The sequence below is a fragment of the Geospiza fortis genome, unplaced genomic scaffold (genome assembly GCF_000277835.1).
Source record: "Geospiza fortis unplaced genomic scaffold, GeoFor_1.0 scaffold138, whole genome shotgun sequence".
Taxonomy (NCBI): Eukaryota; Metazoa; Chordata; class Aves; order Passeriformes; family Thraupidae; genus Geospiza; species Geospiza fortis.
Genome location: NW_005054307.1, coordinates 9,468,083 through 9,488,388, shown reverse-complemented (window position 1 = coordinate 9,488,388; position 20,306 = coordinate 9,468,083). Strand labels below are relative to the sequence as shown.

Sequence of the window (20,306 nt, the reverse complement as noted above, 5' to 3'; positions counted from 1 at the left end):
AAGGACTCTCTTTTCCTTGGTTTCATAAATAGCTCCTAGGAGAACCTACAAAAAAAGCTGCTATTTAATTTCAAGCAATGCCCAAATTCTATTGAGCCTTCATCTTAATGAGAGTCAGCAACTGGGTTTTTGTATCATTCTAAGTCTTTGAACCTTTTTTTGCTACTGTAGTGATGATGCATTTCCTGGTTTTTAACTGATACCAGTCTGTGTTAAATTCTAATTTTTAGTTCACTTCCTAGCCAGTCCCTACAAGTAAAACTATCTGATACCTTTAGGACACAAACTCATTTGTATGCGTGGTGATACATTGGGCACTTCTGCTCTGTGTGCCCAAATAAAGCTGCATTCAATTAATTCTGTTCTCTCTTAGTTAAGTGAGTTGTTATATCTCAGGCTATAAAGAGCATTTCAGTTCTGGCTTTGGTAGCAGGATCCCTTCACCTTTCGAAGAAGAACATTCTCTGTGTGCTCCAGGGTACATAGAGTGGATGTGGAGATTGATGGCAAATGAATGATTACAGCCACGGGAGGTTCTGAAGTTGTACATTGTAATTTCAGAGCACTATGCAATTTGAAATGCATTCCAGTCATGTGTGAAAGACCTGTGTGTCCAGATTATAATGATGCAGTTACACAGTACATCAGTAGGATTGTGTGAAGTGTCTTTTCTCTTTCAAAATACAATCTCCAAAGGAACCTTGCTGACACATAAAATCAAATTTCTTTTTGAACCAACTCCTCACTGAGATGCTCTGCCTGGCATCCAGTTTCAACAATCAGTTGTGAGATTCCTGTAAAATTGAAATTGGGCAATGGATTCAGAAGTCAGCTAGAGAGATGGGAATAACTTTCAGAGATCCCATCAACCTTGTTTTCTTAGGAAGCCGTTTTGGAAAAGCTGATGCCTTGAAAGCCACTGATTATAGCATTGAAAAATACACACTTCTCTCTGTAATACAAGACTGAATTGAATAAACTTCAGTTCTCCAGATGTGATTAAGTTACAGCAAGTTAAGTACTTGATAAACAATCAGTGTTTCTGTATTGTTTTTAGGTAAACTTTTAAGAAGAAAGTTAGTATTACAATATATAATTCTTCTGCATATCACTCAGTAGTGGTAGTGTAGAACCATAAAGCACTTCATATGCAAGCAGATTTCATTTTTCAGGGCAATGGGTCTTTCAGGGTGTGATTTTTGTAAAAATTCATAGCCTGGATTTTGGTGTGGCTTAGCCATTATGTTCTGCTTTGGATTTGCAGAATGAAAAGTTTGGGAATGTTTTCATTATAACTTATGAAGAATATTTTTTGCCTCTGAGGCTAAGCATTGGATCTTAAAATAACTGGTACTACTGATGAGAATAACTTTTCAAAGTAATATAAAATGACTTGTTTGTGTATCACAAGAGCCAATGAGTGAAACATGATTTTTGGGACATGTTGTTCTTAGTATTGGAAATAATTATTATAATTAACTGTTTATGAGATTCCCTTATATGGAACTTTCACTGCATGGGTTACATCAAAATGCAATTCATAAGGCTGGGGAATCTATTTTGGCACATATGGTGAAATATCAGCTTGGGCAGCTGAAATATGTTTTTGTTAGATGTTTATCACATTTTCAGCTTTATTGCGTGAGGGACCTATGGTATTTTTTCCTCCAGTACAAATATATGGACTAATTGGAGTTTTTAAAGTTATCTCCATAGTGGAAATGAATGACATGATAAGTTAAGAGGTTGTGTGAGATTTGTATGGAAAGGAGATTCCACTGAGATTGCTTTTTATACTACAGCAATCTCAGTGAAAAGTTGGAATTATTTTACAGGTAAGAAAGGTTGGGGTTTTGGTCATCTGACTCTGAGACAGACTTTTCTAAGTTTTCATCTGAAGTTACTTGCTTAGAGCATCAGTACATGACATTTAGTGAATAAAAAATGTTAATATGTAACAATATGGAGGCTTTACCATATTTGAAAGTTCCTTTAAAAGAGAGAGAATTTTCGGTATGACTAATGCACTTAGTGACTTCATCTCTAAGTTCTTCCCATGTATACATACATGAACTGAAAAACTAAGGACCTGGAAAATTAAATGCTAACACAAATACACACTATTTGCAATTGGACTGTGAAAAAAATTGTTGGCAGTTGCGGAAGACTTCCTTTAAAGAATCTGGTTTTTGTCACATGAAACTGGAAAGTGCTACATGAACAAGATAATTTGTGGGTAGGGAGGACAGTGCAAATGATGCTCTTTATTCTTGGATTACATTAAGATTGTATAGAAGGAACTGCATACTTGTAAACCAAGGTAGAACTATGTAGTTTACATTTGAAATTCTGTGTCTATGCCACTGGAAGTTACTTTGGGTTATATCCTTCCATACCATTGGAAATTCTAAGTGTTCAACTTTGGTATGTGGGCTTTGTGAGCTGCTGATTTTTTTTAATAAGAAACTACCACTAAAATATCCCTTCTTCGAAGTTAAATCCTGAATATTGAAATCACTAATCATCTTGTTGTTAATAAGCTTTGAGTGCTCTGGCATCATTGGTTTTAAACTGAGCAATATTTACATTAGTTTATTATAATACACTGTGATAATGAAGTCTATTCCTACTTAGTATGTTTTGTATTCCAGATTATTTAAGAATTGTTCAAATAGTACAAAATTTCATAGTGTATGTATGTGCCTTATATAATAACAAGAGTGCTACCCATTATGACAGGGTATGTGCTCAACAACTGCACAACTTCATACTTTATTTGGCATCCTGAAACCAACTGTGTTGAGCTAATACAGTCTTTTTATCTGAAAGTACTTTAAAGGATTTTAGAACATGTTTAAACATGAAGATACATTGTTAAAATATGGGTTTTCTTTAAATGTTCTAGTTATCATTAATTTTTAAAATCAGTGGAAAATTTTTCATTAAACAGTGGAATTGTTTCTATTAAGTCATATTTATGGATCTTTAAAATTACATTATTGTGATACTGAATTAATATAAAAATCTAGCATTTCTATTTCCAGTGCGTAAAGCAAGCAATTTTCAAGTTGTTGTCATCGACCTCGGAGAGATGAGCAGGACAAAGGGACTCCTTCCAAATTATTTTCTCCTATTCACTTTCCCACTTGGAGCTCTTGAGTACAAATTATTGGAATTGTAGTTTCCAATTAGCTTTTGTGCCACAACATCAGCGTGATAAGACTTGCATAAAATTTTTCTAGAAGTTTGTGGAATAATCTTTAGCATACTTCTTGATTGTTTTGTCACTATCAGCAAAATTGCCAAATTAACTTTTCTTCTGTTGTATTGAAATTTTCATTAATTTAGGTTCCAACTGGGTGTAGTATGGCTAAACATTTTCTCAGTAATCTGTATCTGAAGAATGTTTTGTAAGTTTTCTTTGTGGGTTTTTTCTTCATCCCCATAGGACATGGCCCTTGTTGCTCCTGAGGCACCTTCAGAACAAGCAAGAAGAGTTTTCCAGACATATGACCCTGAGGGTAAGGGTTGTAATTTGTGCTGAAATAAGATTTTTTAATAGAAATGTACTCATTTAGAGAGGAATGAAATGCCTAGTCCTTAAGAAATGTTCAGTACAGGAGTCAATCTACACGTGACATTGGGCACCCTGGTCTGCTGGAAGGTCACCCTGCCCATGACAGGCAGGTTGGAACGAGGTGATCTTTAAGATCCCTTCTAACCCCAAACATTCCATAATTCTATGAAGAAATTACTGGAGAATTCTGCAGTAAGGGAATTTGTGCAATAGGAAATAGTTTTTAAAAAAGACGTTTTTTTAACCTTGTTATGTTCTTTGTAGTTAACATAAAGCTTAAATAAAATTTATTTCTCCTATATTAAATTTTCGTTAAAGAACTGATCTGATATGATTCATTCTTCATGAGATTTTGTTCTTGAATGTATGCAGCATACACGGAAAATTTTCTTATGTTTTGGAAAACAGAGGATGTCTAGCATTCAGGTACTATTTTAACTGATCAAAAGGGAAAAATGGTGCAGTTATTACCCCAAGGTACGTCTTGGAGAACTCTAGACAAAGATTGAATTCTTAGCAAGTATTAAGCATCTAAATGTATGAGTGATAAATCCAGTTGCTGTATTGCGCTTTTCTTTTTTTTTTTTTAAGCACCAGAAAAACATTTGAAAACTCCTTTCCTTCTAGAATCCCAACGTTTGCTTGCAAATTTTACAGATAAAGACATGTTGTATTTGTATTTTTAAGTGAAATCTGGAAAGGATTTTCTTTCTTTTCCTCACAAGAAACTTTGCTACTTCTTCAGATAATGGGTTTATACCTGACACACTGCTAGAAGATGTAATGAAGGCTCTGGACCTTGTTTCAGATCCTGAATAGTAAGTATAATAAAATTTAAATACCGCAGAAGTATCAATTAATGACATTAATTATCATTTAAGGCTTTTCCCTTGATTCTGTTTACCACATATCTATTATAATTTTGGGTTGGTTTTGGGTTTTTTCCTAGTTTGGATTTTTTTCATTCTGGGCACAGAGTGTTATTTTCAAATGTTAAGCTTTAAATTTAAGGGGAGGAATTAAAATTAAGATGTCTCTAACTTTGGTAGTAATAACAAGAAGCAAAAAAAAACCCCTCAAACCTACTGCATTGCTATATATTCAGGAGATAGTCAGGATTATATTTTTATATATTAATGTAGGTGAAATGGTGTGTCAGAAAAGCTAAACAGTCAAGGTATTCAGAGGAAGTCTGGATTATCACTGGATTGTTCTGCTGAGTTGGAAGCTGAAACTGCTTCAGTTACAGTTTTGTTTCAACCAGCACTCAGGACCTAGTAGTGTTTATAATTGCCATTTATTTTCAGAAATAATACATTGATTCCCAGGGTTGGAGTTAAAACTCAAATGTTTTAGCTCTAATATGGACAGATAAGACTAATATTTAATAACAGCAGTTAACCCTCTATGTCAAAATCTGCCATGTTTTGTGACTAAATGCTTAAGCCAGAAAGGAGAGCCAAGCACTTTTACTTTTTTACTGCTCCAGAAGTTGTTTCTGCTCTCTTGTAAACATTTGGTCTAGTTCAGTTGGGTCAAAACTGGAATGACTGTGGAGACTGTGAGTTTACTTACCAGAGCCATCTGAAACGTGGTTGAGCCTATTTTCTGTCCTTTCAAATGTTTATAGTGTAATTTATGCTGAAGTGTACTGAGTTGTTCTCTGGAGGAGAGGAGTAAAAATTGAGATAAAGAGATACCCAAAGCAAAAGAAAGTACAAGACAAAAGAGTCATGTTCCTATTATAACAATAAGTGGTGAAATTTGCAAAAGACTTTTTTTTAAAGGAGGGGAAAGAAAAAAAGCCGTTGTTTAATAGGTCTGAGAAGATGAATTTCACCTTTTTGTTCTACTTTCTCAATTTTTTGTTCTGTTGTCTCTGCAGAAAAATTCTCTCTTCATTCAGTGGTTTTTCCATTTGGTTGTTTGTCTTTCAGGGCATTTGTGGCATAGCCCTGTCATACTTTATTTGCATAGCATATAAAATATAAATTGATGTACAAAGAACCAGTCAAAAGACCTGCTGTATTGAAAGGCCATGATCAAAACATGGAATATGCAGTCTTAAATCATCTCCTCTTAATATATTGCCTATTACTATTATCTTGAGAACCTACTGTATTTGGGCTCTGGACGTTCTGTTTTTTTAGTGTGGAACGCAAGTATAAATAATGTATTTCAAACTCCATACAGGCTTTTTTGCTTGTTTTTTGTTTGTTTGTTCTTAAGTAAAATTAAAGGTCTTGCCTCCAAATGTAGTATTTAAATTTTTGATTATCTAATCCAAGGCTTTAAGTTTCTCAGAATCTCAGAATGTATAAACATCAGACCTGATTAGAATTTTAGAACTGTAGAGAGAAAAACTCTGTAGAGCAGATGTGAATTAGCAAGGTGACTTAGCCAGTACTGAATGCCATTACATGTGTTTTTTGTAAAATTTTTAGTGTTTTAATAATTGTATCTGAGAACCCACCTGTCTCATTTGTTTTGCCTGTTTCTAAAAACCATTTGATGCCCTTTAGGGCACCAATTTGAGCACATCTGTCAATGTAGGTTTAGCTTGCTTAAAACATTTTATGCTCTCTATTTGACCAGTAGTGGAGGCTTTTGTTCCCACACACTTCTCAGCAATAACAGTACAAAGGCCATCACCCCAACACTTGTAACCTCTTGAGTTCAGGTGCCAAGCTTTGCACTGAGCAGATTGAAACACAATCACGTGTTCAGTAGCTCTGCTGTGGTACCAGTAACAGTGAAAGGTGTTAATGATCTGCTGAAGGAAAAAACCTCAATTGAAACACAGTACAATCCAAGTTTATTAATCTACTCCCCTGCTTAACTGATGGAATTTTGTACAATGGCCATATTTAAAAACTTACATAGTGCTGTATTTTTAAGCAGTTCTTGTATTTCTTTACTGAGTATATACCTTGCTTTAATTTTATTACATAATTTTAAGTACATTTTTAAAATAATCTGTTTTGGTTCTGTTTGCAAACACAATGTTTCTGCAACTCTGCTGCAGCATTTCAAGAATTTGGGCAGGTTTCAAACAGCCACTGACATAGCCAAAATTTTGTACTTTGAGAGCAGTGAGAACGAGGAATAGAAGGATTGAAGTCCAGTATCTTGCAAGCTCTCGGTTGTGGTTTCACTTGAGTAGTGATTTTTTTAAAAAAAAGTAAATTAGCATTGTTTATAGGATACCACATTCAGTGTTAGGAATTTTAAAATTCTTCTCCCAAGGACCTTAACAGAGTCACTCTCTTCAGATTTGCATAATACATCCTCTGTGTGTTGAGGGAGAAACAAAAAGAATTCAAATAACTTACTACTAGTTCTATGTTAGGACCAAGAAAGGAACAAAGATGAAGAATGCAGGTGGTAGCCAAAAGGACAAAATGTTTTTGTGCAACAATCAAAAAGACCTTGGAAACTACACCTTCAGCTCACAGCCCCCAACAAAAGAGACCTGGGGGGTGTTTAAAGGCCTAAGTAGTAAAAGAGACATCTATGAGAAACTGAGTTGGTCTTCTGAAAGGAAAATGCAGTGTGTACACTAAAAAAAAAGGGAAGAATCTGGATTTATGGAATGTTAAATGTAAATACAATATAAAGCAGAGTTAAAATCTGTAGACTAATAAGTAAAGTTATAAACCAAAACTAATAGTATTCTTCTGAGACTATCAGTGCCAAGGGGCCTGCGAGAGGTTTGTAGTTCTGATAGATGATTCCCAATGTTTTAAAAGTACTCAAAGTCAATTAGAGAAGTGCAATGAGTTCTTCATATTCACCAGAGAAGATGGTAGGGAGCAGTTCTCATCACTGGAGGAGATCAAAGAGTAGTTCCATACGTAAGCCTTTTGATGGGTGGGCAGAGTAACTAATATTCTGAAGTGTCAAAATAAGTAAAAAAATGCAAAGTCCTGAAGAAACATCAGAATGGCACTGCTGAACTCTTTTAGGTTACCTACCACTGTGAACTGTGCTGGTACCAAAGAGTATAGGAATGAGAAAGGTGACAAATGAACAATAGGACTTACAAAAGGATTTGAAGGCCAGTCTAGGGAAAATTTACATGTAAATGTTTCATGTGTAAACATGGAATAGGAAGGAACATTTTTCATAGATAGAGAATTGATCAAGGAATTAAAATGTCACTTTTTCTTAATAGAGGGAGATAGAGGGATTTTACAGGAATTTGTATTAAGTCTGTGAATTTTGTTATTTTACCAGCAAGGATTTAACAGTAGGGATTTGTATGACTGTTGCTGATACAAATGTGTTTGAGATATTAAAAAAAAGAATGTGTTAGAGCAACAGAAGTTACTAGAGGATACAGGAACAGAAAAGTGTCAATAAAGTAAATGTAGATTGGTTGCTCAGGGGATAAAGCAATGCTGATTTCACATACACGTTGTGGGTCTGTGAACTAGATATTACTGGTCAGGAAACAGATCTTGAGATTTAAACTCATAGTGATAGCCAGACATATGGAGAGGGATTCATAGGAGTTATGTCATTGTATAAATTCCTGATGTTTCACTCCTTCTTGGAAAAAGAATATTATACAAAGCTGGCAACAAGGCTAATTAAAGATACAGAATGCCATTAGTGCAAGGAAAAACTAGGTTAGAACTGTTTGACCTGAAAAAGATAGACAACCATTGACACAGTAAATAGGGAATGACTATTAATTGCTTCACACAATACAAAAATGAGGCGTCATCAAACTGATTCAGGTGACAGGTTCAAAACAGGGAAGACACTTATTCCCAGAACCCATAGTTTAATTTGTATTTTTGAGTGGAGTTTAAGAGCCAGAAAAGTAGATGGATTCAAAGCCATTTAGGCACATGCATGGAAAGAAAAATATGTATCTTTGTGTTTTAGATACTGCCTGTCACTGAAGATGTCTTTGTGCAGCAGACTGCTGGAAATGGGGAGGGTAAACTAAAGATGTGTGTTTGCCCTGTTTTTCTCTGTCCTAAGCACCCACTACTGAGCAGTGTCAGGAGCAGGATACTGGGCCAGGCGCTCTGTTGGTTTGACCCAATGAGGACATTCCTGTGGACGGTACAGCTTGTAACTCAAGCACAGGGCTAGGTAGATGCAAATAGATACAGTCTGCTGCCTGTAGAAATATATTGCTTAAATAGATATATAGTCTTACAGTTGACCTTTGTTTGCAGTGACCTGAAATTAGACTGTAGTCCTGCAGTAAGGCTTCCAGATTAGTATTGTTAGTATTTCCATTGTTTGTTGGTTCTGGCTTCTTTGATACCGAGTACGTGATGTAAATAAGAAATGTATGTGTTAAATTTAATTTCATTTCAGCGCACTTAGAAAATCTTGGAAGGTTTTCAAATCTCTGTTTAAAAACAGGTTGTTTGGCAGTGACAGAGCTATATTTCAAAGATGGCTGGTTTTTGTATCTTTAAAGAATGCTTACAAGACAGCAAAATGCCTTTTGGGCTGTAAACCTGGTTTTAGATTATACGGGTTTCAAATTATTTTACCAAATATGGTCATCCTTCAGAATTATCACTTATTTAATTTAAAATAGCAGATTACTTTTACTTAAAAATAACCATGTTTTGGCAACTTGCATGCCATTCTGGTGCAGTTGTCACTTACGATTAAAAATAGAATATTATTGCTATACTTGGCAGTCAGTACTGTGGTAGCACAGCATAACTTAGTCATGCAAGAATAAAAGTGTCTTACTCATACTTTATATTCAATGTTTTTATCTTAGTGTAAACCTCATGAAGACCAAATTAGACCCAGAAGGACTGGGCATCATACTACTGGGTCCCTTTCTGCAAGAATTTTTCCCTGAGCAGGTAATCAATATATATTCATTGCTGCAGAGCATTGTCTATTCTGTCTGTTTGGCTTTCAGATTCATTGAAAACTTCCATGAATATCACAAGAGTAAATTTTAGTAAGTCTTGCATTCATTCAACTCAGCTGATCGGCAGATAACTTCTGTATTCCATCACAAATGGTGGACTTCTGTTTTTTGTAACATGTCCATGATTTTGTCAGCTTTACACTGGAAGGAAACTCCATTGTTCTAAATTTAACTTCAGGAAATATATAATCATTTTGAGTATGACATTGAATTGTTTCCGTGCTCAGAAAGTTCATGAGAGTTTGATTTTTGTGAGAATAAATGACCATACTGGTTTTATCAGTATTAAAAAGTTTGCTTGCAAATGGGAAAAGGTTGCAAATATATTTAAAACTATTTTTATGTACATTTCTTGATAATGTAAAATTTTTGACAGTTTAACAAAAAATTCATTATAGACTTAGATTTAACATATGTGGTAGGGTATTGGAAAATTATTTTCAAACTTTGTCTGTTCCATATATTCTTTAAGACTGCACCACTACTGAGAGGCAGGTGTTAACTTAGCACTGCTGTCCTCTTTCCCCTTTGCCTTGGATCATATTTTCCTGCTCTCACACTGCCTCCCTGCCACCAGGAGCCTCTTTAAACAGATTTGTGGTAAACCAGAACAGGAAGCTGGTCTGGGTAAGAGCTCTATTTGCAGGTGTGCAGGGCTTGTTCCACGGCCATGCACATGCTTGTGTTGGCAAAAAAGAGCAGGTTTACCTGAGGCAGAAGAAAAGGCTGGTGACAGAAGGAGAAGGACTGAGAGGAGTACTTCTTCAAAGGCTTTTTAGCTTAATGTGTCACCGAAACTATGTGGCTTAGTTTTTACAATCAAGAAAAAGTGAAACTGATGGGTTTAAGTCCCTTCAGCAAGATTCTTTTTGTTAGGATTGTGCAGCACTGGGTATAACATTCTGTACTATGAAACATTGTGGTCAGTCAGAAGACACTGGAAATGCAGTGCCAAAGATTGTAGGGACTGAATATATCATATCATTCAGAGGCTTTCATCATCTGGAGGAAAGAGGAGTTAGTGCTCATTTTCTCTGGCCTTTTAGAATTACATCCACATTGTATTTTTGCCAGCTGTTTCTTCTTCCTTTCATTTGTTTATACAGAAGTGGAAATATATGTACAATTGAATATAATTTATTTCTTACAATTATATTACATTTGCAAGTCTAGAAGACTCCACTGCTTCATTTTAGGCCCCAGATGCTTAGAATGTTATTCAGAATGCCAAAGAACATCCTCCATAATTGGCTGTTTCTAAACTGTCAAGTACCATGGGCCATAGGGAGGTGGAGGAGAAAGGAGCCATTGTATGGGACTGCTGCCTCTTGTGCCTGTCATAAGGGCATCATTGACTGAAGAAGGGAAGCTGGAGAACAAAGCACAGTGCAATCATGGGCAGAACACTGCCTTGGTCACCTTGGTGGAGGAACTCTGCCTCCTGTTAAAGTTGGAGCCCCTGAGTCAATGCCTGTCTGTCAAGTCCTAACTCTCTACTATATGTGATTCCCCACCACTCAGTTTTTCCTGTCCTGTTAAACCTTCACTGGCTCCAGTAAAAAACATGGGAATTGTTACTGCCTTATGGGTGATGTTTGAGCAATCAGCATGTTATGGACTGGAACCTGCCAGTATCCATTTTTTCAATCTGTCTGTACTCTGTGCATCAGGTAGCAGTAGCCCTTACCCATACTGACACCGTGCTCAGAATTCTTTCTGAAAGTGAAATTCTGCAGAAATGATGATGAATATCTTTGAAAGTCTTTCTTTCAAATACTGTGAGGAAATAGCAGATACCAGTGATGGTTGGAATTGCTGATGTTAATATTTGAACATCTAGCTAGGGCTCGAGATATTGAGATTAGATTCCTTTGCTGAGAATATTCAAACCCTATTCTTACTCTCCTAAAAAGTACTCAACTCCATCTAAAAAGCAGAAAGATATCTCAGCTTTTCTTCTGAAAGCTGTTGGCTTAGGAAAAATTATTCAGAGCTATCCAGCCTGACTCCTTACTACTTAGGGCAGCCACCTGGAGAGGGGGATTCCCGAATTCCATGCTAGCCCTTTTTTTTTGGGAAACAATAACTGCACAAAATTCTTAACTTCCCTGGCACAGGAACTGGGAAACAGCATTTTTTTCCCTTCTGGGTGAGCATTACTTCCTCAGGGAAATCAGTGTGTCCTCTTTCTATCCCAGGAAGGTTTAATTTTATTTATCTCTGTGAAGCAACTTCTGTAAGGAGAGTTACCTCTTACCTTCCTTTTCACCACCCTCCCTCCACTGAATAGCCTGGATGGCTGTGAGAGACCCGTAGAAAGATAGAGTTTGTGAATCATTCAAAAGCAGAAAAATGAATGAGGGTTTTGTAATCTGATGGATGTACTGTAACCTGAGCAGATTTATTCTCATTCCAGCCTTTACTTCCATGTGCTCAAAAGAGGGATAAGCTTTTGTTTGGAGCCTGGTCCAGTAGGCATGACAGAACTGATACTACACCTTATTTGTGTTTCCTGGTTCAGTGACTCCAAAGCTTTCAGTCCTCTTAGGACTACAGCATTTACACACCTGGAATGGTAAAGATCACCAGAGCCAGTAGCTTTGCTGTTGGACCTTGGCAGAGCTGGTGTCTTCAAAATTAGTGTGGTTAGGCAGGCATAGGAGCATATTAGCTTTTTAGCTCTCAGATGGAGGGCCAGATATTGGATCTGGTCCTTAGTAAAAAACTTTGTGGTGTCCAAACCGTCATAAATAAACATTCATGTTACTACTGCATAAGGTTTCTGACATTAAAAATTAGGATGGCTTCTTCATAGTCAGTGCTCAAGTTGTACTTCAGATTGTCCAGGTGAACCCAGAAAATCATGGCTTGCTCTTGGGGGCATTAGTCATTAATTTACTGAGAACTGTGTTTTTATTTCTGATAAGAAAGGTGAAATGAAGATTTTGTCACCTAAAAGAAATGGCACTTCTTAAGTTTTTTCACATCTTACTGGTTGAATGCATCTGTCTAGTTGTAAAGAGAAGAGAATCAAGGCACAATGGATGCCACATGAAATTAACTGTCTTCTTTCTATTAGGACTCCAGGGTTTCAGAGTCATTCACTGTTTACCATTACAATGGACTGAAGCAATCTAATTATAATGAAAAGGTAAGATTTACAATTAAGCCCTAAAAAAGTCACAAAGCAAAACTGAATATAGTTAAAGGCAAAATACTCTACCTTGAATCAGACTTTTTTACAAAACTATTACTTTGGTAATTTTCTTACAAAATTATATATTTGGAATTGGAAACTTCTTTGTGCTCCTAATCGTATTTGAGCTACTATACTGGATTGCTTGGCCAGACCACATCTCTGAAACTCTGCATTTTGGAAAGAGCACTTCTCATACCTACCTGTCATAAGAGGAGGTCTGAACTGCAAGGGACAGTGGAGATGTAGCACACACAAAGTGCAACTTCTAGAAGTAACTCAACCTCTAAATTAGGTTGTTTAGAATTTTTTGTGGGTTTTTTTAGTGGTACACGCTCACTCAATGAGTATTTTTTTTTGAGCCATTTACTGAGGGAACAAAGATGACCTGTTTCATTTTCAGCATTCTTGAAAAAAGTGGTATACCAGACACAATATGACTGCTTCTAAGTTCCTGAAGGAGAATTTAGAGTAAAAGATTGTAAGGTGTTAAGAGACATAAGGAGCAAGAAAGACTTAAGTAAGACTTCTTCCAGAAAATATATCTACTCAGTCTTTGGAATAGCTTGTAATTAAGTCCGTAAAATTAGCCCTGTGAGATCTCCAGTGGTTCCATACCCCAAAATGTAAGCAGAAGCATTCAAAGATGAGGGGTTTTTGATTTCGTACTTCCATTTCATTAAAAAAGGAAGTATGTAAAACTTCACAGATTTGATGTGTGTGGGATTCACATTCTCTGAACCTGAGAGAAGCAGAGAAAAGAATAACCAAAACAATTCTTATCTCATTTGCTGCTCCTCTTGTTTACAAGTGGAATGCATTGTGGAAGATTGTTTACCTGAAGGGAATTGGTAATTGGATTCTAGTGGGAGTGTTTTGATTCATTGACAAATTGAATCCGTGTGTTGGGACTGTCAGCTGCAGGGGGTGCTTGTGCAGATTCAGTTTAGATGTGGTATAATATAGTATAGAATAATATAGTATAATAAAGCAATTAGTTAGCCTTCTGATATCCATGGAGTCTTCCTCATCATTTCTCCCGGACGATGGGCAAAAATATCACCGATAGATGTGTATCATAACCAATCCTCTCCGGGCCTGGTGAAAATAATCATCTCATCTCCCAGTTCTTGAGCAGGCTGACAGAGTTGGGTTTACTTTGCCAGGTCATGTATGTGGAAGGCACAGCAGTTGTCATGGGCTTTGAGGAGCCGATGCTGCAGACGGACGACACCCCGGTGAAGCGCTGCTTGCAGACCAAGTGGCCGTACATAGAGCTGCTCTGGAGCACGGACCGATCCCCTTCCCTGAACTGACCTGGCCAGGAGCAACACCCAACTGGAGCTGACTGTGTGGAGTTATACACTGGTATCACTGAGGAATTGTAAATAATGATTACAAACACTTTTTCAGTGTTAATTGGAATATTTAATTTTTTAATCAGATTGATTTCTATTATAATAGTTTGTCTTTTTTGGCCACTGTAGTACTGTTAATGTGAGTTATCCTAAAAAAAAAAGCCTACTTACAAAGTCTTACCATTATTTTGCCATCTCATGAAGATTTGAAAAATTCTGATATTGCAGAATGTGCATATTAGATGTCAGATCTTTAAACATAAAACATATTCAGCTTTCTCAGAATCATATAGGCATGTTTTATTATTTAAATTATATTAGCTTACATTACAGTACCATAACGTGTGGACTAGACTGGCCTTTGCACTGGATATGTTTTAATGAGTTTAAATTTTCTGCAGGTTTTCCCTAAAATCTAATTTTACCTAAAGAGCTTGCACAATGTGACATAAATAAGATACATTTTTAGGAATAAGTATAATTCTTAAATACTCTTTCTTGGCAGTTGTATATTACTGTGGCTTAGTTATTGGGCATGTTAAAAGTGAACAGAAAATCTGAGAAAAAAATAGATATATTAATATTTATTTCAATTTGTATAAAAGAAATGTAAAAACAGCAGAATTTCTTGTTCTATAATCTTTAAACTATTCGAAACTTACAATATTGCCAAATACCTCTTCTTAATTTGTCCAAACAGCAGTGTAAGCCAGCATTACTGTATGTGTTAAGTGCATGAGAACATCTGTTATTACATTATTATATTCCTTTATTTATTATCAACTTCTTAGCCCTAAAATAAAATCTTTTCCTTGAATCATATATTATTTAAAGTTTGGTTTACTTGGACTTGTTTGCTACTTCTCTGAGATGATGAAAAGGAACCACAGGTTTAGAAATGTCAACTTTCAAGTTGAATGCATCTTGGGGGAGAAAAAGCCCACACCAAAAGGTAATTTCCTTACTTCTGGAATTACCATGATCATTCCTTATTGCAGACTGACAGCAGAGTATTTTAGTATTAAGAGAGTATTTTTGTTAGATTTCTTTTTCTGAAAAAAAATTCCTTTTCAGATTACAATTATTTGAAAAGATTCCTTAATTGGACTCACTTTATTTAGAACACAAGTAGTCTGTCTTGCAGTGTGGGCTTGACATTAAAAACTTGTGCAATGGTGGTATTATTGCTGAAAAATATAGATAAATAAGGAGAATTTGCTTGTCAAGTAAGGAATTTTATTTTTCAAAAAATGCTCAGGCTTGATAGGTACTTGTTTCAGCTAGTTTTACACATTTAAGATAAACGTCATTAGACTTCCACTGACACCTTGGAAGGGGAAAATTCACTTATCCTGCTTTTTCTCTTCAATTCTGCTGTCTGTCCTTGGCTTGTACTAGAGTATCTCACACCAGATTTTGTACTGAATCATAGCTTGAACCTGTTAGAATATGCATCTTTTTTTCTAGCCCACTCTCATAAAAATGATGTTCTACCTCACAAGAAAAAAAAATTAGAAGCCCAGCTGATGTGAGATCTGTCTTTAAGCATTAGTCTGGATTAAAACTTCTGCTATACTCTAAAGACATTTAGCTGATGATGATGTAAGAACCCTCATTCCTATATCCTTTTTTCTTCATACTGCCTAGTTGTTAAAGGCCTGGATTCTGGTTTATTTCACTTATTTTTGGATACAGAGGCTAACTAGCAGTGCTTTATGGCATTCAGGCAGCTCATCTGAGAGCCTCAGCCAAGTGAAGCTCTCTGGCCTTTCCTCCGTGATGAGCACAATGGGAGAGATTCTGCCTTCATGGAAATTTGCTTTTTGTTCCCTGAAAGAAAGTGGTTATTTAGATGGCAGACTTAAAATGCAGGACATTAATGTTTGCTACATTTTATTTGCTTTCACAGAAAAATATCTAGAAACCCATATAAAGGTTGTTCTGCTCTAAGTGCTGCCTATGTGTGTGTATATATTGCAGTTTGCAAATTGAGGCCTAGTCAATGAAATCAGAGCATTTTATGGGATTAAATGCATGCTGTAAGTAACCAGAGCAAATTGATAATGCTAACTGTCAGAAAGTGTGTGAGCTAAATATGCAAGTAAATGACATTTTGATTAATACTCTAGGGGGTTTTATGTATTGCAGAGTGGTTCAATTTTAATTGCCAAGGAAAGGTCAGTATCTTCTGGGAGACAACTACTATCCTAGCTGAAAGCATGGTGCAGTTAGCAGGATGTTGGACGGTTGGTCTGGAAAACTGACCTTTCCTTCCCATGTCTCAGAACCCTTTGAGACAGAAGATACATGTTGGTGTGGTTTTGCTCTAAATTAACTTTCATAAAAAAAGAGGTGGGGGAGAGAAAGGGGTCTACTGCTGGGTAAATGGTAAAAGAAATTATTCCCACTTCAGTATATACTGAGGTTCACAGTCAGGCAGCTCCAAATAAGTTATCTAAGTAAATTATGGAAAGACTACTTCCAGTGCTTCATATTGGCCCAGATGAGTTATATTTGAAGGCTGGCAGCTACCAAATCCATATTTGCTTTGTTGAAGTCTGAACTGTTTAAAGGTAAGCAGCCAGTGCAAACCCAAATGTAAATATCCGTGTTAGAATCCATGCAAAGGGCCCTTTAAAACAGTGAATCACTTAAGTACATGCTGAGCATTTTGATTTTTTGGATGCTTTTGTTGAAGTTCTGTTCCTTCAGACAGTTACAATTTATGCTTATCTGGTTCATGTATATGCTTTCTCTCATCTCTTCAGTTCTTGTGTGGATGAGTTTAGGTTAAAGAAGCCCAAGATGGGTCTTGATGGAGCAGGAAAGTGTGGGAGTCAACATTCATTGGGCAAGAGGAATGTCTGTGTCTGCACATCAGTTCCCAAGCAGAAACAAGAACCTCCCTTAGTACAACGCACTGATTTGCTGTCCACCCCAGATGAATGTCTGCAGTCAGGCTGTGGACAGCTACTCTGGATGCTCCTTCTTGCAAGCAAGGCTGCTCAGCACAAAGCATCCAGCATGTTCTGGAGAGCACCTGCAGCTTCCCTGTGCTGCAGCTCTGCTGCTGACAAAAGCTAGAGGTGCAATGGGAGGGAACACTGCATCCCCAGGTTCCTCTGCAGCATCCCATCCTTTGGAGTCTCACACACAAAGTCTTTGCTTTCACCAGCATGGTAGATTGGCTCATTAGACTCCCTTTTACATTGATTTTGTGTGGTTAATACCTATAACTAATGAAAAATCAGTATTTCCATAGGATCTCTTGAAAATAAACTGATTTTTCTGTAGACTATATGCTTTGATTGATAGATGGATTTAATCTGCCTTGATACAGATTGATTTAATCTGCTCAATCTCAAATTAGCTTCAACGCTTTTCATGTAGGGATTACTTCTGCTAGGATTTTTAACTTGGACAGTGTTCACAAAAGTAAGGTTCAAATGCTGAACATCTTTTGTCAGCATGTCATCCTGGATTCAAACTCACTCTCCTTGGTCACATCCTCCTCATTTGGTCTCTCATGATCACATCCTCATTTTATCCTCTTGCAACACAAAAATACTGTCTGTATAGTTACTCCAACTACAGTTCAGGAGAAGGCTTCTGGCCTACAGAAACAAAACTAGGAGACAATTGAAAGGTAGGTTTTCTGTGGGAATTGAAAATTTCAGCTTCTGTACTGCCATATTTTGAAAAGATTTAACAGTAAAATTATCACTTATTTTGATTAGATTTATGCTAAAAGCCCATACGATTCTTTGAAATACTTGTTCCTCTGCTACCATTACTAAATAATAGCATAAATAACATTAAAGCTGTGATAATGGAGCTTCCTACAAAATATTAATATTTAAGTTTTGCCTCAGCAAATCTTTCCATAGAAGATTAGAGTCATCTGTTTTTAAGATTGGAAACACCATAATGACATACTAACATCACCAACTGCACATAATATTAGCTGTAGAAATTCACACCATGAATCTTATATTTTTTTCATAATTTACTTAATCCCACATCTGACCTTCCATTTATTCTGTAAGGTAGATAATGATTTTTAGACTCTTGGCTAAATGTTCTTATAAAAGCTCTCTGTCCTGGCTCCAGGTGTGGTTCTAGAGCCTATTAAGACTTTTTAGTTAGGTATTCAAAGGAGTTAATGTATCAGACCACAGGTATGCTAAAGTGCAAGCTTCAGTATACCAACAACTGGGGGAGCTGCTTACCTCTTACACAGTGCAGATCAGTGTGCACTCCAAACATTTCAAAAGTCCAAGGAAATCAAGATGTGAAATAAGCTTTGAGTGATCAGAAGAGGTCCAGCTTGTTTAGGGAAACACTGAAAATTCTTAGAAACTTAAATAATGCTATTTTTGTTTATCTCTTTGAATTGGTTTGGAATATCCTGCATGCATATGTCTACTTTATAGAGAGAAAAAAAAAAGGAAAAGGGTAATGGGAGGGAGGTGCTGCTGTAGATTAACATTTTGGGGGTAAAAGGATCTTGAAAGAGAACTCCTTTTCATGCTGCCCTGCCTTCCTACAGGTTTTAGCACTGATAGCCAGTTGAAGCACTTTTTCATTTCTTAAAATTTAGCTTAAAACAATCTGGTTAGATGGCATGTGTTTCTAACTGAAAGGTACAAGGGGAGCACATGAAAACTGCCTGTGCCTTATGCCTCTTCAGCTTTATTTGTGTGAACACTCACCTATCTCCAATTGTGCTAATTACTGAATTCTGACTGTTTTGAATGGATCAGTAAAAGTGGCTACAGCACCAGAATGCGCTGCCTTCTCACTTCTGAGTGCCCGTGCTCTGGACTGCAGTCCGAGCGGTTCTCTGAGCCCCAGAAACTACATTTGTGACACTCAACCTTGGAACTGATTGCTGTGCTAAAAAGGAGCATTATTATCATCATCATCATCATCATCATTGTTTAGCATAAGGTAACACAAGTTCTAAATGCATTCAATTGCCTTAAAACTGCATGACTTTTAAGAATAGTTGTTAATCCTAAAGTCATTCAGAAGTACCTCACTTCTAAATTTATTAGTGGTGCTTAGATCTGTAAGAGATACTTCTACAATGTAAAATAATACAATAATGTCGATGGTGTTTCACTATTTAGCAAAAAATTTGGCATAAATACAAGGCAGGCAGAATTAAGGGATATTACAGGCCTGTGGGGACAGCTTAGGGTCACACAGTTAATGCTGGAAATAAACACACAGTTCTATTTTTGTGAAAAGGAATGTCAGTCTTATCTGAATAATCTTGCCATAAAGCACTTAAAATAAAACAAACACAAAAGTAAAGTAACCAGAACCTCGCAACAAAACAAACTGCTCTCAATTGCTTTCATAGGTAGATCTAATGTAGCATGTTTATAAATGGGTTTTTTATTATTTTGATCTTTCTCTGATTCTGTTTGGACACATCTGCATTATAAATGCTGAAAAACAATTATCTTTCCTTATTGTCACTGAGCTGATTACATGGAAAATAAAATATTTTTCCTTTTCTTCCTACCTTTGCGTTGGCCAGAAAAAAATATTAATAAAGCTGTCCCCTCGAGATGTGAATGTGATGCCACGCAGCTTCATAGGGGAAGGGAGCATTTCAGGCAGCCAAGTTTCCCTATACATTCTTAACAAAACCAGGTGAAATTCTGCTGTGGAGCTTGCAGGGGCAGAACAGTTCAAGACAGGAGTTATACAGCCCCATCCTTTTTAATTACTTTTGCGAAGAAATTACCAGAGGAGCTTTCTAAAAGCACTGTTCCGTTCTGTGTCACGTTCAATGGGTTCTTTCTGTGGGCAAAGCAGCACGACACCTGCGCCTGCATGGAGCTGTGCTAAAGGCTCTGCTCGGCGCCAGTGCGAGGTGCCCCCTTCAGCTCATGAGAGCTCCGCGTGGCCAGGCACGCACAGGGAAACCTGGAGAGCAGCAGTGGAATCGCAACTTCGAACACCCTCTGAACTCCGTGCCCGGCTCTACATCTTTCCCGTGGTTAGAAGTTTTTTCCGTTGCTGGGGTTCTTTGGTTTCTATTTAATAATGGCCATGCCGAGCAACCAAATAACAATCGGAGGGAGGTTTACATTTTTTCAATGCACTTCAGTTTCCTAAACGAGATTTTCAAGTATCAGGCTCTTCAGTTCAAACCCTTGAAAATTATGGCAGTCGAGAGAAATTAAACTCGAAACCACCAGCCCACACTCCGGCATCTCCCCCCGTGAACACGACCGCCCCACG

General features: G+C 36.8%; 2 protein-coding genes across 2 annotated transcripts in view; both read left to right on the top strand.

The window, feature by feature from the left end:
• MINDY3 (MINDY lysine 48 deubiquitinase 3) overlaps nt 1-14,870 on the top strand; it is a 38,845-nt gene extending 23,975 nt beyond the window's left edge. The window contains exons 10-14 of the mRNA XM_014312134.2: nt 3,449-3,521; nt 4,323-4,395; nt 9,336-9,423; nt 12,574-12,645; nt 13,857-14,870. Coding sequence (XP_014167609.1) covers nt 3,449-3,521; nt 4,323-4,395; nt 9,336-9,423; nt 12,574-12,645; nt 13,857-14,006 — 456 coding nt within the window. The 3' untranslated portion in view covers nt 14,007-14,870. The remainder of the gene's footprint in view (nt 1-3,448; nt 3,522-4,322; nt 4,396-9,335; nt 9,424-12,573; nt 12,646-13,856) is intronic.
• Nucleotides 14,871-16,284: 1,414 nt separating this feature from the next.
• The window catches only part of ITGA8 (integrin subunit alpha 8), a 117,203-nt gene continuing 113,181 nt past the window's right edge, over nt 16,285-20,306 (top strand). The window contains 2 exon segments of the mRNA XM_031066830.1: nt 16,285-16,294; nt 19,875-20,061. Of these exon segments, the coding sequence (XP_030922690.1) occupies nt 16,285-16,294; nt 19,875-20,061 (197 nt within the window).